An 18,665-nucleotide genomic window follows, 5' to 3' on the forward strand; every position below is an offset into this window, starting at 1 on the left:
GTAATTAAGTCTTAAGTTTTTCCTGACAACCTTACAAATGAAAGATTCCGATTGGTCAAAGCTGGTCCCATTCCCCTGTTGGACAATGTCCGGGCTCTCTGTGTCAGCAAAGAGACTGGTTATGGTGTCAGTGTGTGTGTGTGTCTGTGTGCGTGTGTGTTTGTGTATAGGTGTTTGTGTCTTTTGATACACACCACGTGCTCTTAACTCTTTGTCTAGCTGCATTGGTTAATGGTTGAGGCTCTTTCTCTTTATTAATAAAATTAATAAATACATTACTTGTTCCAAACAACGGTTTTCTAATCAAACATATATTGTCGTAAGATAAGCATCTTTTTCTTTCTTTCTTTTTTTTTTTAAAGCAGAAAAGTACACAAAATTCAAAATTTAATGAACTACCGATGAAAATACGTGGAACTAACAAACAATTAAAAAGATAAATGTATGGAAGGATAAACAGAGAGAGAGAGAGAGAGAGAGAGCGAGAGAGAGAGAGAGAGAGAGAGAGAGAGAGAGAGAGAGAGAGAGAGAGAGAGAGGGGGGGGGGGGGGGTTCGTTTTTGGCATTTTGAAATCGTATTAATATTATTACACTGTATTTCTTACTTCATTAGTTCTTGTGTCAAAAACTCTTGCCAAATTTTATTACTCTCGTTAAATTTTCAATGCCCGTATCCAAGGAGTTATCTTTGCCCATTATAAAAATGTGTAAATGAAATGTTCCTCACTTTCCTTTATATAATTAAACCGCGGATATTGGCATATTGAGTGTAAGTTTAATCACATCTGACTTACCGGATTTTGAGAAATTCTGGAAAACCTATGTGTCAAATACTTTTGCTACCCACCGCATATACTTTCAATAACTGCCAATTTATCGAAATTTCCCAAGGATCTGATTTTTAAAAATGTTTCCTCTTTTTGTTAGCTGGTTTCCCATTCACTCTCAACTCTGCCTTCTCTACATTATACGTGCGACCAAACTTTTCAATATTTGTCAATGTGTATAATGCAAAAAGTTGAGGTACCAAAAGCAACACAGAATTAATTGTCCAACAAACAAGTCCATGTGTTCCAACCACTGGATTTTGGAAAGCTTGAATTGTGAGGTGATGAACAGATCCCTTCATGTAAGAAAACTGTGCCTGGAAAAATAAAATAAATTTTTATTTTAGGTGTTGTTGTTGTAGACCTTAAACCATGATAATATTTTAAAATTGCGGACAAAGGTCCATATAATTAGAATAATCAATTAATGAAAAATTCATATAACAATATCTTCTGTTGAATTGGTTCAGAAACGATTTAACTGGTGTATCACTGTGAACTTTTCATCAAAATATGTTTATTGGGTATATTTTTTAGCAATGACGATCGCACGCAAATCGTTGGGCCTCGATTTCGTTCGCCTATTGCCCAAATTCATGGCAAAATATGGGACGCGATCGTTTCGTGTATGGTGTCAGAATTATCGTAAACTCGACTTTATTATGCACTATTATTCTATTTTCATTATAAGTTGTGTAAGACCCGTGCGGCACTACAAATAAATGTTCTTCCGTTTTCATACCTCAACAACCAAGACATGACTTAAGTTTGTTTATTCATTATCCATACTTCTTTTATCTTCTTTCATCTTCTCTTATTACCATCGTCATGAATAATCATTAGACTCAACAGGTTATGGGCCCAGTCACAGGCACGATTATTATTTGATGGTGATGAAAGAAGTATGAGGTGGGAAATAAAATTCCTAGGGTTTATAAGAATCAGGGACTTGCATTCTGTTTTTACCCATCTCGAAGATGGTTCTACCGTTGTTGACGACAATAAAAACGCAGAGTGTTTCGCTGAATTGGTTCAAATCCTGGACGATAGATCATTGTCTCTTATCATCAGAGATGCGAGAGACGACGGAAGAAAAGCTCTAAATATATTGAGACAGCACTAACTACCTGCCAAAAGGTAAGCCACGAGTCATTACTCTATACACTGAGCTCACCTCATTAGTTAAAGGGGACAACGAATCAGTTACTGATTACATTATTCGCGCGGAGTCGGCCGCTTCCTCCCTTCGTGACACAAAAGAAACCATCAGCGATAGCCTTCTTATCGCCATGGTAATCAAAGGCTTGCCCAGCAGCTACAGTTCATTCACTGCGGTTATCACACAAAAAGATCGATCTCTAACATTTGCTGAGTTTAAAGTCGCTTTAAGAAATTATGAGGACACTGAAAACCTCCAACAATACCGACCTAACAGCTCGTCAGTGATGAATGTATCCCACTCTCACTCTCAGTACTCTCACTCTAAATTCAACAAGAAAGGGACCAAGAACCACAGTTGGTGGTGTGATATCTGCAATTTTAACTCACACGACACTACTTTTTGCAGAAAAAGAAATACGCCTTCTTCGTCTACAACCACTAGACCCAGCAGGTACTGCAATGTCTGCAAAACAACAACACACGATACCCAGTTCTGCAGGCGGCTAAAAAGCGCCAAATCTGTAATAGCTAATGCAACTACTGGTAGTCAACATCAACCTTCACCAAATTCGTCAAGTTATTTCTTCTTCACCTGCGGCAGCTTGCCACTCAATTCTCTTGACAATTCGTTTCTCGTCGATAGTGGCGCTACAGTTCACATCGTGAAAGATGACAAATTTGTCAAATTCGAGAAAAGCTTTAATGTGGCGCAACACATTATTGAATTGGCTGACGGAACGAGGCCAACCAACATTGTCAAAGGGAAAGGTGATGTGATTGTCAGTCTTCGTGACATGAATGGAACGAATCGTAATGTTACACTGAAGGATGTGCTATATGTGCCCACATTTAGGCAGAATATTTTTTCAGTGAAAGCTGCAACGGACAGAGGGGCCATGGTCCAGTTTTCTAAAGATAATGGATTTCTTTCACCAGGTAATTCAGATACCCAATTCGAGATCAACAAGCAAGGAAATTTGTATTTTCTGAATTGTGTTAGTGATAAGATTATGGACAATTTAAATTCTGTTCGTGTCCGTACTTAGACTGGACCTAAGCTTTGTAGTTACCAAACTGTCACAGCACATGTCCAAACCAAATGCTCGCCACATGACTATGGCCAAACATACCCTACACTACATAAAAGCGACAGTTGGCAGACAGCTGATTTTCGGGAAATCAGAGAAACCTCTCAGATTAACTGGCTTTTGCGACTCAGATTGGGCCAACTCAGAAGACCGAAAAAGTGTCTCTGGATATGGATTTCAATTGACAAATGAGGGACCTCTGATCTCCTGGAAATCAAAGAAACAAAACACAGTAGCCTTGTCTACACGTGAAGCTGAATATGTCTCACTATCATCAGCTGCACAGGAAGGCATATTCCTCTTGGCATTACTTAATGACGTATCTTCCATGAACTTGAATGTTTTTGACATAAAGTGTGATAATCAATCAGCAATTTCCCTGGCCAAAAACCCAGTTTTAAGTCAAAGAACTAAACACATTGACATTAAGTTCCACTTTCTTAGAAAGTTAGTGCAAAAAGGCAACATTCAAATCGCATATGTACCATCAGAGTACAATATTGCTGATGCACTAACAAAACCTACGACGAGAGTGAAAAATGAAAGATTTAAATCTTTTGTAATGGGTTAGATTCTATGAATAATTTATTATTATTACCAGTTACCCTCTTGGTTAACTTAAGGAAATGTTCTTATTGTTGTTTTCGTTTCAATCTTAACATTTACATTGTCATTATTCTCTTTAAACTTTAAATTTCTTTTATAATAATTGGTGTTTCAATGTAGGTATATCAACTTTTATAACTTCAATTTTTATCAATTATTATTAATGTTCACTTCAACATTTATAAAACAAGGGATTCTAAACTTTAATGGGATTACCAAAGCCGAGTTTAAGGTGGAGTGTTAGAATTATCGTAAACTCGACTTTATTATGCACTATATTCTATTTTTATTATAAGTTGTGTAAGACCCGTGCGGCACTAAAAATAAATGTTCTTCCGTTTTCATCCCTCAACAACCAAGACATGACTTAAGTTTGTTTATTCATTATCCATACTTCTTTTATCTTCTTTCATCTTCTCTTATTACCATCGTCATGAATGATCATCAGCCATCAAAATGGTATGTTTAAAAATTCATTACGGCATTGTTTACCCAAGAAAATGATTGAAATTTGGAAGACGGCAAGTGAAGAGATTACTTTAGGTTGCGTCAAAAGGCAAAATTCGTGGGGTCACTAGAAATTCAATAAAAATACGTTTTCGTGCTTCCGAGTTAAATATTTCTAAAACTACCAGGCATGGAGGTTTTGCCACTGTCAAGGTAAGATATGAAGATTTCTTCTTTTTATTTGTAAAATTTCATTTGAATATGATGAGTATATATATATATATATTTCAATTGACAAATGAGGGACCTCGGGAGACCTTCCATAAGCTACTACATCCCAAGTATTCTTGTTCTAGTAGGGGGTTTGGGAGGGGGGAAACTTTTTAAAAAAAAGTCTCCCCCCTCCCAAACCTCCTACTACTAGAAGTTCTAGTGTATGGGGGTTTGGGAGGGGGGAGACTTTAAAAAAAAAGTTCCCCCCCCCCCTCCCAAACCCCCTACTAGAACAAATATACTTGGGATGTAGTAGCTTATGGAAGGTCTCCCGGGACCTCTGATCTCCTAGAAATCAAAGAAACAAAACACAGTAGCCTTGTCTACCTGTGAAGCTGAATATGTCTTACTATCATCATTTCCCGTATTTTACAAAACATCATCCAAATTTGCACTTCATTCGTAAAAGACAGAAAGCCATTTCGCCTCCCTACAGCCCGATTCACAACTGTTGTTAAGATGCATAAACAAAAACATTGATGGGCAGGAAATTGCTTGTTATAGTTATAGTATAGGGGAACTAGGCTAAAACCGTGCAAATTCGTGTTGAAAGCATGAAAATTTGCATACAGGATGCTAAGACCCATAGTAAAAACATCTGATATAGAACCACTCTGGCAATCAATCATAACGTATCGGTTTAAGGCCTTAGATTTTACCTATTACAGCTATATTAAACAAGGGAAATAACTGCGTAAAAATATATTTTTTTATTATAGGGAAAATTAGGCTAAAACCGTGCACATTGGGGTTGAACTCCTGAAAATTGGCATATAGGTAGCTAAGACCCGTATAAATAACACCTGCTATAACAAATAATAAACAACACTCTGGCAATTTATCCTAACAGGGCGTTTTTAGCACTTTTATTTATAGCATTACTTATCCGAGGAAATAACCACGATAATACAATGTGCATTCTAAACTGTTTTTTTTTCTCTTTTGATTTACATTTATCACATATTGATTGCATTATCTACCAAATCCAATCCTTTAAATGGTGGACAAAGAATAATTACAAAGACCTTTTCATACGGGACTTGTATCTCAGTGTTGTGGCTTGTTGTTTTCATGAATTATTTGTTTTTGTGAGTTTTGTCCATTCGTAGAAACCATCGACCCTCCCCCCACCCTTCCAAAAAGAAAAGAGAGTTTTAACATGTGCTCTCTCCTCTTAATCTGTTCATTTTTTAATAATTTTTTTTCTTCTTCTAATCATGGCACCATCATATGCCGTCAATACGCCACGCCGCTGTGTTTATCTGTCTGTAAAAAATACATTTCTAATTTTCAAATCTTTCAGTAGAGTTGTGCGCCGTATAATATTTTTATTGACTCAAATAAGCACGATGTTCTCCACAAGGCTATATTTTTTAAAGAAAGGATATTTTGTTTAATATATTTATGATTTATGATTATTCTGTTTAGAAACTTTTGCTGTAGGGGATATCATGCACATACAATCTCCCCTGAATAGATGGAGTATGGCATTAAAAAGCTCAGATCTAAGTCTAATACTAGATAACATATATTTCACAACGAATAAATGTGACGGTATTCGAGAAATAAAAGAAACAATTGTAGTATTGGTAACTATATATTAAGGCATTTGACAAATAAATAGAATTCAAAGGACTTCTCCAGAAAATCAAAAAGGCGAAGATTTCCCACAGAACGTTAGTCTGGGTCATGAACTCCCTGACAAATTAAAAGGCTCGAATAGGAACGGGAAGTAGAAGGATTGATAAGCCGTAATTTACAAATCGTGTTAATCTCTTTAGTAGCTTCCATTTGTTGTCAACTAATATTTTGTTTTGTTAACAGTTTTCGAGGCATTTCACAAGAAGAGACTTGCTGCAGTAAAAATATGAAAAAGTACAATGACTCTTTTGAATTGAGACAAGATACCTAAGATTTTTGTACTCGTGTTCATAACATATCAACAATATATTTTGTTTTGGCTGGTATTGATTTCCCAATTGGCTACGGGTATTATAATTAGTTACACGTTTTAATGGGCGATAACTCCATGAATATCATCTGATTTAGTTGTGTTCTACAAATTATTCAGTTACTCATATTTTTTCTTGAAAAGTATTGTTTTATCAACACTTTTCTAGATGTTTCACAAATACACACTTGCTATTTTGTTGGTTTTTTTTTTCATTCCAATGTGAAAAAGGGCGATAACTCATATGAATTTTGATGAGCTAAGATTTTTTTGTATATAGAGCCTAAAGACACATAACCAACGTTTTTTTGTTCTTAGAGTGCTTTAGATTTCCTATTACCTTTTGAGTTCTATTTTTAGTAACAGAATTCAATGGGCGAAAACCCCATTAACCATGATCCGATTTATTTTCAATTTGGAAATACTGTTATTCTCTGTATGAGCTGTTATTTATTGTTCTCTTTACAAGTGATAATTTTCTTAACAGTTCTCTTTTTAGAAAGAAGACACAAATAAAGGGCAAGAACTTTTTGAAATTATGTATGAATTTAATTATTTTTTTCTTAGGTGATATATTTGGATCCTATTACAGTTTTTAGTTTGTTTGCAATTTATCAAATTCTTGATATTACGGAAGTTATGAATTTTACCATACCTTGTTTGACCTCTATGTGACCCCCGAAAGGTCAGATACAAGTTCCAATCGGACAAAAATGTTATTTTTTGTCAGCTTATTTGGCCTATAAAGAAAGTTAAACTTTTACACGGCCTCGAGGACCCTACTATATCTACTATTTCGCAGTACTACTGCGAATAACGAGAACGACCGCTATCTACTATTCGCAGTACTAATGCGAATAGAGGTGGCCAAATAACAAAGTTCCCTTTCTTCATCCTCAAGCGTAAAGCTGTCTTAGGGTCTATTCCACGGGAAGCCTGGAATAACCATAGGTGTGAGTTGCAGCGCAGCGCCGCAAATTGAGCTAAGGAGAAGTAGCTTGCTGAAAGCCACATAATGCTATTATGGATATTGAACTAGGCATCATGGGCGCGTAGCAAAGTCTATATAATACTGAGCCTCACTGACCTCCCCCCCCCCCCGCCCCCCCCCCCATAAGTCCCCATCAACCTATAAGAGATTTTAACACAATTTCAAATGGCACCCAAAAGCCCTTAAAGAAAAATTAATTAAAGCTCCAAATGATAGTGGTTGTAGTAGTGGTGGTTGTGATGATGATGATGATGATGATGATGATGATGATATGGTGGTGGTTGTTGTAGTAGTAGTGATAGTGATAATGATGATGATGCGGTGGTGGTGGTTTTAGAATTAATGGTAGTGATGATGATGTCTAGGTGATGGTTGAAGTAGTGAAGGGTGTCCAGCCAGCCACAAAGCCAAATTTCCGACCTTGAAACAAAATTTACAACCTAGGAATTTAAAATATTTTCTTTTGAAATCAATAGTTTATGTTCATATTACATTCAGTTAAGTATCATCCTTCTATAAAAACCCATTTACAATAACGTTTTAAAGCTGAGACTCAGGGAAGTGTATGCCAGTGGGGAGTGAAGGTGAAACTATGGTTATTGGTGGGCTTCAGCGAGTTTCATGTAAAAGCAATTCCTTTTTTACGAAACCCGACTAAACTTGGCAATATCCGACGAAGTTATCGAAAGTAGGCAACAGTGGGGAGTGAACCTGAGATTCAGGGAAATGTACGCCAGTGGGGAGTGAACCTGAGATTCAGGGAAATGTACGCCAGTGGGGAGTGAACCTGAAACTATGGTTTTCGGCGGGTTTCAGCGAGTTTCATTTAAAGCAATTACCTTTTTTACGAAACCCGACGAAACCTGGCAAAATCCGACAAAGTTATCGGAAGTAGGCAACAGTGGGGAATGTACCTGGAACTCTGGGTTTCGTAAAAAAAGCATGACCAAAGTGTGGGGGTGGGGGGAGGGGACTATTTTTTTTACGAAACCCGCCATAACCCGACAAAGTAATGGGAAGTACTCAGGGAGGTTTACACCAGTGGGGAGTGAACCTGGGATTTGAACATTGATTAGGTTTGGACCTGGGACTGAGAGAGGTTGATTCCAGTGGACAGTGAGCCCAGAGGGTACTCTTCTCTTTCGAAACCTACCGAAATTGTCGAAAGTTATGGGAAGCGAGCATCAATGGGCAATGAACCGGGAGTCAGGGAAATGCATAACAGACAGTTGGGAGTGAACCTGGGACTATGGAACTTGGGTACCAGAATAGAATGAAGCAATTACTTTTTTACGAAACCCGCCAAAACCTGCCAAAAACCATAGTCTTAGGTTTACTCCCCAATAGTGTACACTTCCCTGAGTCTCAGGTTCACTCCCCAATGCTGCGTACTTCCCATAACTTTGTCGGGTATTTGTTGGGTTCGGCGGGTTTCGTAACAAAGTAATTGCTTTTTTTAACGAAACCCACCGAAACCCAGTCCCAGGTTCACTCCCCAATGGTGTATATTCAAACTTAGGCTTTCGCCTATAAATCAACAATTTGATGACAACCTACGTGAAAGTGGGGAAAAAAAAAGAAAAAAAAAAAGGTAAACGGAACCAAAAAATAAACTGATACACCACACAAAAATACAACAATCGTAATACGATGATGACGATGATGATGATGATGATGATTATTATTATTATCATTATTATTATTATTATTATTATTATTATTATTATTATTATTATTATTATTATTATTATTATTATTATTATTATTATTATTATTGGCATGTAACTTTCGATATAATACGGCAATTAATTCCCGGAAGTACACCAGTAGTATATAGAGGTTGTTTTCAATTAGAAACCGTTTTTTGACGAAGGATAAGGATGATTGGTTTTTTACCTGTTAATCGATATGTTGAGTTCGATGATGTATTGAATGGTATTGTTTTGAGTTCGATGATGTATTGACTGGTATTTTGAGTTCGTTGTTGTATAGAGTGGTTTGTTGTTTTGAGTTCGATGTTGTATTGACTGGTATTTTGAGTTCGATTTTGTATTGAAAGGTCATGTGACCTACCTGAGCGTGTGTTTATTGAGTGTTCGATTTGCCATCGATTATGTATCGAATGGTTAATTGCGTATTAATAGGCCTATACAGCTGATTGAATGGCTAAAAGGATCCTATCCCGGTGTTATTATGTTCCAACTGGTTCAGCCGCGCCGCAGCGCAAATTGAGGTCACGCAGTACAGTCCAAGGACTATAACGCTGAGCCGCGTTGTTCTTTTAAATTGGTTTCTTACTCCTGAGTCTAATGACTTATTAATTTAATCAATTAAAAGTCCATTGATTCCCTCAAAGGTCAAAGGGCAAATAGCTCAGGCGTCAGCCGCACAGCAGCGCCGCAAAAAAAAAAAAATAGGTCAAGGTCATTCAGAGCAGCCGGTAGTCTAAATCATTTTGATTGGTTCTTTCAAAGTCTCCAATCTTGATTGGATATCATATTGTCATAGTTTCGTCCGTTTGATTGGTTCTTTGAAATATATTTTTGTCGGGACAGTGTCATCGTAAAATGAGTGGTCTTGTGAAAGCATTAATTCTCAATGTAGAACCAGATGAAATGTTCCATTGTGTTAAAACCGTGATAGATCAATGTTTTCATCTTTGTCATCAATCACTCTTTCAACAACCAGTATTGCATAAACCCATTGGGTTTTTGCTCGGTGATTGATACATTGTTTCAGTAGCATATCAACTGGTATAGGATAGTGATTCTAATTGCTTACGCTAGAAGAGTAGCTTTACGTCATCCAGACAGGGAAAATTTTTCTCAGATTGTTAGTCTTCATCTTGAGAAAAAAACTTAATCATCGGCTCGAATCACATGGTGGTTGGTTAGCGATGCCTCGTCAGATTATACCAGAAAGGTATTGGATAATGCGTCTCATGTGCGTTTTACTTCGTGTACTTTTGTCTTGACTGATACTGAAATGGAACTTTTTGTGAAAGATTTGCTTCTCGATCAACAGATAGATGATCGTTATCAGAAAGCAATTGCAGGATATGATAAGTACATATATTCACGAACATTTATCGACCTGTCCGTTGATAGAAACCAGAGAACAATTGTATATCGTCGCAGACGAATTATTCTCTCAGATCAGCTGGGGTAGAATCATTGTTTTTTTATGTTACCTTGTTTTATGGTACATTAAGCGTGTACTCCGTATTCACCCGGATAGAGAAAACTTTGCTTTATTTGTGGGTTCATATGTGGACAAAAAACTCAGCAGCTGGATTAAGACAAACGGTGGGTGGCCCTCTATGATACAGGAGATTTCGCCCGTCAATCGTTGGATGAATCGAGTACTTTTCCCCATGATGTTTTACTTTGTGATTTGGTGTGTAATCGAACAACTCAATTATCTTTTGAGTTAATGATCATATTGATGATTCGAATCATTTTTTATGTTTTGAATAAAAGAAGCTATATCTTTTCATCTTGTATTTTTTTTCCTCTTTTATAATTACATTACCCAACAATTTGTTACAGTTTCGAAGGATTCTTTTTTTATGCTAATTTTTCTTTGAAATTTAATGTGAACATTTCGAAACTGAAACAAAAGTAGTTCCCCATATAATAAAATTAAAATCTTCTTTTACAAAAAAAAAACCCATAACAGACACAGAAAAAAACGACATAAAACCATGTGTTGGTGAATAAAATTCATTTTGTTTTATTTTTTCACAACATCGAAAGCAATGTACTTTCACACACCAGTTACACCTTATACAATAATGATCTAATGTCATTCGCACATTCACATACCAAGCTTTTAAATCATCATTATAATTTTCTAGAAATATTAATAAAAATCAAAAAGCAAAAACAACAAAACTTGACCAAATAAGATTACGATCTAAATAAAAATGTAATAATAATAATAATAATAATAATAATAATAATAATAATAATAATAATAATAATAATAATAATAATAATAATAATAATAATAATAATAATAATAATAATAATAATAATAATAGAATTATAAAAAAATGATAAAACAAAAGATCATAGAAACAAACGAAAGAAAAAAAAACAAATAAAAAAACAAACAATATAAACAACACTTTCATACACCATACACATCTTATAAAATGATCATTCACACAGTCAATCATTAAACATTTTTTTTTATAAATGATTAATGGATAGCAATGTTACATATATGTCATAAACATCATTTTCATCATCGTCATAATCATCATCAACAACAAAATATTTGTAATTAAACAATTTAAATCAAGTCTTAATTTCATAAGCGATCAATCAATCAAAAGCAAACGGTTAATGCTTATCAATTGTATTGTAATCATCATAATCATCATCATTATCATCATCATCATCATCATCATCATCATTTTCTTCATTTATAAATCATATATTAAGGTATAAAGTAAATAGAATTATGTCTTGTTTCGTGTACACGAAATAAATTTTATCATAAGGAATCTAATTTTTTTTATTTTATTTTAATCAACAAACATTCCAATTAAGATCACCCAACCAAGGTGCCTCGGGATAAATGAGTAACAGCTCTTGCCACTTTTAAATCGTTCATACGAAAATGATAGGGATTAAAAATAGATAAAAGTTTTGACAAACTTTCACCTTTACTTTTCTTCAACATGAAATATATAACGTACAAACCACATGTTGAACTGGTTATACCCTGAATAATACGCGGGTTGTGTTTACAGCTTCGACTATTGTTTTCCACAAATCTTTGAATTGTCGGATACGCAGAAGGCGGGAACCCAAAACTATCCATATATTCTGCCTTTCCCATCCCCTTAAAATACACAGATACCCAATGTTTTCCGGGACCGGAACTCGACTCTGTGTTAATAATGTACGCAGCTGGTTGACGAGATTTCGGGTTGTTCGGAAGTCTATCTTTAGGATAAACACCTCGAAAAATTCGTCTCGCACTAACGTGTCCGTTTAACATCGTTTCGATTTCTACGTTGTTCATGATGAAAAGTCAGTGATCACCTGACGAGTGCGATCAATTTCTATTACACTATCTAATTCGCTGTAACAGAACACAATGATCGGATCAGCTAGTGGGGTCGAGAATTTAAGTTCTAGTCTAAGCGACTCGCTTTTTACCAGTTCAAACTGGTTCCCGTCTAATACCGATGGTGACAGATCAAAACCAAAAAGACTACAACCCTGAGAGTAAGCATTATAATCTATTCCATTTCCGGCATCGTTGTTAACCAGTCCAGTTGCTAGCATAAGACTGTGATAAGCTCTGACATATTGTTTACTACTGAAATTCGGAGTTAGTGCTTTGGACGGTATCTGTTTTCCGTTCAAGTACAGGGCTAGATAGGACAGATCAAAGTGCTGGAAATTAAAAGTATTCTTTTTGCAATTTCCATTAAAGCTAGTGCTTTCGATTAGACCCAGAACGATCTTAGTCGGGGTTTGCGATAAAAACAAATTATCTTGCACTGCACTTAAATTTCCTTTTGGAATAGAAAAGGTTTTATGGACAACGAGCTTCATGGGGTATTTACAATTGCCGATGTGAAGTGCTTTCTCGTGTGACAGGGCCACGGCTGGGTTTAATTTAATCTTCCTAACATACAACGAGGCGTGTGTAATTACACTCTTAAACCCCTCAGCATCGGTCATGAGATGGAAAGCATCTTTAGACGGGATAAGCCTCAACTTTACATCAACTCCATTAATCAGATACCGTTCTTGATTCATGAAATCTAAATGTAGTTTTCCCATCATATCCACTTCTTTACTCTCTTTCACCAGCTCTTTCCGTGCATCGAGGCCAGCATTTGTACTATCCGTCATTTCTAGTTTACCCGGGGTGTCCTCGTGAAAAAATTCCATTGTCAGGTGACTCCTTTTCGCACCTTGATCATAATTCAACATTGTTTCTACAAAACTCCTAAAAGGATAAACGTTCTCACTTGACGTCACCAGAATATCGTTCAAAGCCACTTGTGAAAACAAGGCATGAAACCAGGTGTTAACAGGGGCAACATTGCTATCGGCGTCTAAATTAGTTCCATCCGCCTTTATTACTTTAATGCGTACGTGCATAAATGTGTTATGCAAATCCAAGTAGTCTGACGTCCCCCCGCTGATCGAAAATTCGATCGGACCTCCACTCGACAAAGTAGAGATCGGATGGTATTCCACAAACAAACCATCCTGAACAGCAGTCTGGGTGAAGGGTAATGAGAACAGATCGAGTCCGCTGTGTACACTCTCTGCGGAATAGGGATGTAACAAAGCCATGATAATCAACCAAAAATGTCTTGAGCTACGTTCTTCCTATGTCTCTTCCTGGTCTTTTGTCGTGTCTGAGTAGGTCGTCGTCGTCGTTTTATACGCCGAATCACACGTCCGGGTGGCGGCGGCGGCGGCGATGAAGTTGAAGTCAAACCACCCACGGCTCTGTTGAGTAATCTTTTCCCACTCTCCCCCGCGCGTCGTTTTAAAGCTGTTTTAACATTCTGACCGGAAATGACGTCAGATGCTATTTGGGCACCGGTTTTTGCACCTTCTTTTAATAATGTTTTAGCGCCCGATTTCAAGATGGGAAACAGAGATCTCGCAATACCACCAAAGATACTCCCAAGCCCTCGACCTCTTTAATGTCTTCCACCAACAAACACGGGTAGACCACGTCCTGCCTGGGTACAGTAATAATCATCGTAACCTTTTTGATTGGATTTGAACACGATCCCTTTTGTCATGACGACTGTTTACGAATCGAATCTCTTCTTTCGAAAATGAAGTATCACGATAGACTTCCCTGAAGCAAATGTCAAAGGTTCGCCTTTGTCGTTGGTTAAAAGGATTTCAACCGTGTCAAAATTAAATAGTCTGAGAGGAACATAGTTAGGTTTCTCAAATATATGATGAACCATGTCTTTGATTCTATTTCCGCTCGGTACGCATCTCAAAAGAGGTACGACGCTATCCCCAACTATTCTAGGTTGAACGAGGTTGCAATATACGTATACTGCTTCGAATCCGACGTTTAGATGTAATGGCCTTTCATTCGACACAGACGTTGGACCGTATAAATAATGATTTGGAATATTCAAGAGATTGCTCAATGTCGAACTCAAGTGCAAAAAAGTTCCTTCCTTATATAGCCTTATCATTACTCTGCGAGTTGCACGGTCGTAATAAAATTTGATGAAACCCTCGTGCTTCTTTTTTATTTTCCTTCTTATATGAGTCATCACCGTTTTAAATCCGGTGACTCGTATAAACCCGATGGGATGAGTACGGTATCTTGTTCGCTGTCGTTAGTAACTCTAAACTCGAAAAATGCTTCATTCTCAAGGATGTTGTTATACGTGTTACTGAATAATATTTCTGATAAACCGACTTCGTATTCTGTCGATAAATGTAACGCTCTGGGTAGTTTTGTAAAATAATGCCCTGGAGAATTATTCGGAAAATAGCTCATGCTGCTATTAGAAGGTAAGACTAAATAAGACATGATTAAACTCGTTTATTCAGTGTTGGATTTGGAAGAACGTAACCGAGACAACTACTTAGAAGCGCTACCCATAGTCTGTCTGTTTCTCCGTCACGCGTCAAGTTATATAATGATACAGACACAACAATCGACACAATCATCATCTGACACAAGAACACGATCTCCCCTCTAGGGACTCGTTTCCCAAACATAGACCAATAAGATGAATTTCTGTTGGAACTATTACTTTCACTTTCGGATCCTTCCATTTGAAAATTAAAAAAAAAAACAAAAACAAAAACAAGACCAAAAAAAAACAACAACAAGGATGATAATTAATTGTAAACACGAAGATAAGAATTTGGTATCCAAGAGTTAAATGATGAATCGTAACCGACCCACTTCACCAAAAGTTCTTGTCCGCTTTTACGCTTATCCAAGACGGTCTCAATTCTGTAGATTTCTTTTGCACCAACTTTTTGCAGTTCTTGTTTATAGAAGCTTCCGCGCACGCATTCGTTCTGATCGTCTGTAATTTGGTAGGTTCTAGGTGTTGTTGAAATGGATTTTGTCACTGTAAATAACTCTTCGGTAGAGGGTAGGTAGCCGTTTTTAAACAGTCGCCTACTTTTACTTATTCTCACACGATCGCCAATCAAAAGTTTTGCACTAGTTTTCTTTTTAGGTCGATCATCCAAATACAATGTGTTCCATACGACCCCTTGATTTTTCTCTGTTACATCAACAGGGCGTAACTTGATACTCCTATGATAAGAATGATTATAACTTTTCACTACTTTGGGTAATACGTCTTTGAATCGAGGAGAGTTCTGACGAGTAAACACACGCCACAGTTTTTCTTTGAGAGTCTTATTGAATCGTTCAACTACCGCAGCTTTAATATCCTCGTTCTCAGTAGTAAAGAAATCAATCCCATCCCGCTTCAGAAATTGCTGAAAGTTTTTATTGACAAATTCGGAGGCCTTGTCGGTTTGCAGCCGGATTGTTCTTCGACCAGACTCTAACATAGTCCTGAAAGCATCTTTTAACGTTTCTCCCGTTTTGTCTTTTATAGGAACAGCCCACGCAAACTTGCTGAAGACATCGATACACGTCAAAATGTATCTGTACCCGTCATTGTACGATTTCAATTCTTGAACATCAATGAGATCAGCCGCCCATTGATGGTCTATTCCACCTACAATAATCCGTCGACGCGGAAATTTGTAACGAACGGGTTTATGAAGGGTGTATGCGTCTTGATGAGAAAGCCAAGAGCTAACGACAGTTTTTTAAAGTTTCGTAGCAGTCTTTAACGGTTTAATACCGCCATAAGATCCCGGTTGATTAGGATTGTAATAGCGAGCGCGTAGTGTTTTATCTCCTTTCATTTGAATGAGACCCAGGCAGATGTTCTCTCCGGTTTAACCGTTTCTAAATTCCTCGACGGACGTTGTCTAATATACGCCCACCTGTCAGCATGACCGATGAGATCACGTGGGACGTTGGATTCCTGCAGAGCACGAGCAAAATATTCCCATCCTTCAGGGTTGACAGACTTTCTTTTGCGGAGTGCGTCATTGACTAGATCAAGAACGTTTGAATTTGGGATGATATTACCGCGATATTTAATCTCCCCTCTCGGGTTCCATTCAAGCTCTGTGTGTCTTTTGAGATAATCCAATAATCTCTCCGCTTTCTTTCTCAACGAAATAGGTACGCTCTCAATAATATCTTTTGTTAAAGTGTCGTGTTCTGTTGGTCAGGTGTTCTTATTGATTGAGGATTGGTCTTAGTTACCATCTGATGTGATCGTTCATCTTTCCGCTTTAAGAATTTCCACAGCACTTGTTGATACACCTCTGCTTTTTCGATTGAGTTCATATCTTTTCGCGTTAGAATATCTTTCATCTGCTGATCAAGATCCCAAAGCTTTTCTGTGGACGGTTCGGTTATCGGTGATTCTCTTCGGGTATGGATTGAGTCCAAGAGACGTTGGTCCACCAATACCATTTTCTTGGCATGCTCCATCTCATAAACCACCCGCTAGTATTCCATCTAAAGTAGCAAAGACAGGTTGAAGAAGGGCACCTAATAGACCACCTTTTTGTAAAAGCTTCTTTTGTCGAGATGGTGAAGAGCCTTTTTTTGATAAAAGTCTTAAACTTCTCTTGTGTCTGATCAAACGCTTCTTTTGTACTGGACTGAGCGGAAGATTACCGCGTAATATATTCAGTGCACATTCGCATAACGTATTGATTAGATCCGGTGACGCTCCATTTAAAACTGCTTTTGCTACTCTGGGTTTAGCCTCTCCAAGAAGTTTCAACATTGAAACGTTACGTTTTACACGCGCAGACATTACTTTTGGATATAAACAACTTGTTTTTCAGGAGAAAAAACGTCTGTTCTTACACGAAGATGGTCAGGTGTATCCTGTCGAAGATCGATCACCAAATAACCGTGAGGTACGTCTGTTGCGTCCTTAAATGCGTCTAGTAAAAAATTTGTCTTTCCGGGATACAGTTGTTTTGCCAGCTGAACGATCTGCGAACGATCACGTGGATTTTAAAAAATAACGAGATAATGAGCATTCAAGCTGATAGTGAGATGTTCTTTATTTTTTGAGAAAAGATTTTGTACAAGATAAAACACTGAAATGTTATTGTGATGCGATTTTTTTGTAAATAATTTAGTTACGCTGTCATCAGTTTCGGCCATTAAGTCATCGAGTATCACAAGACGGTGTTTGGTTCCATCCCAAAAGGAAGATTTTGGTATCCCTTCTATAAAAGTTATCCCTTGTAACGCTTCAAAAGTTCTCTGCCACTCTCCATAACACCATATAATTTCTTCAGGTTGCGGGCTCATCATCTGATTTAAATGCTCAATAAATTTTGTGACCCATACAGTTTTACCGCTTCCAGAAGGACCGGCTATAAGACATGTAAACGGGTGTTTGAAGCGCGGATCCATGGTTGTTATACCAATAGAGGTTCTGTACTGATTCCGTCGGAAATGACTTTTCTCTTTATATAAAAGTAAGACAGGCTGACTCTCTGCTGTGTGTATGTATAAACGTTTGAATCTAGCACTCGAAATCCTTTATTTTCCCCTACTCCACTCTTTCGTGTTTGTAGCACCTTAAGATACTTTTCTTTTGTAAGATCGTTCAACCTCTTTGATAATCCCTTACAGCTCGTCTTAGACTTCCCTTTTCCAAAACAAATATACGTTTTTGAACAGAGTGCTACTCCTCCGTCTCCTTCATATTCTAACTTGAATAGACCCGGGGTTCGTCTGTCATATTTTTGCTGTGCACAACAACAAGGATATGGTGAAAAGTTGTTTTGTTTTTCAACAAATTCTCGAACATGTTTAGCACAAGCTACACTCGGAAACCAAGTATGGTAGTGTTTGTAAAATTCTTCAACTAAGTGCGGTTTCAAGAGGTCTTGAATATCGCAGTCGGAAAATGCAATGTATAGACTGTCTGTGTCCATTTCAAAAAGTTGGTAATCGGCCCTTGAAATAAATCTGTCTGTGAAATCGTATTGAAACTGTAGCATCCTAAGTTTTGCATAGGAATAGACAAACGATCCGATTTGAATGGGTAGCGTCCATAGCACGGTACGTTTTGCTGACTCTATTTCGTGTAAAGTCGATGTCAGCGGGGTCATTTTTCTGAAATAAGGGCTATTGATGCTTTTTGAGACAACGTTTTTATCATCGGCATATGTAACTTTCGTATGTTTATCTAGCGCCTCGAGTGTCTTACCATATGCTGAGTTACCCAT

General features: G+C 37.3%; 1 protein-coding gene across 1 annotated transcript in view; it reads right to left on the reverse strand.

Moving 5' to 3' along the window:
* LOC144965517 (transmembrane 6 superfamily member 1-like) overlaps positions 1-18,665 on the reverse strand; it is a 184,734-nt gene that overhangs the window by 457 nt on the left and 165,612 nt on the right. Inside the window, exon 8 of the mRNA XM_078900927.1 lies at positions 1-1,144. This exon is cut by the window's left edge and continues 457 nt beyond it. Coding sequence (XP_078757053.1) covers positions 902-1,144 — 243 coding nt within the window. The 3' untranslated portion in view covers positions 1-901. The remainder of the gene's footprint in view (positions 1,145-18,665) is intronic.

Source organism: Berghia stephanieae, chromosome 2, assembly GCF_034508935.2.
Source record: "Berghia stephanieae isolate SIO BIC M18660-M18661 chromosome 2, UCSD_Bste_1.3, whole genome shotgun sequence".
NCBI lineage: Eukaryota > Metazoa > Mollusca > Gastropoda > Nudibranchia > Aeolidiidae > Berghia > Berghia stephanieae.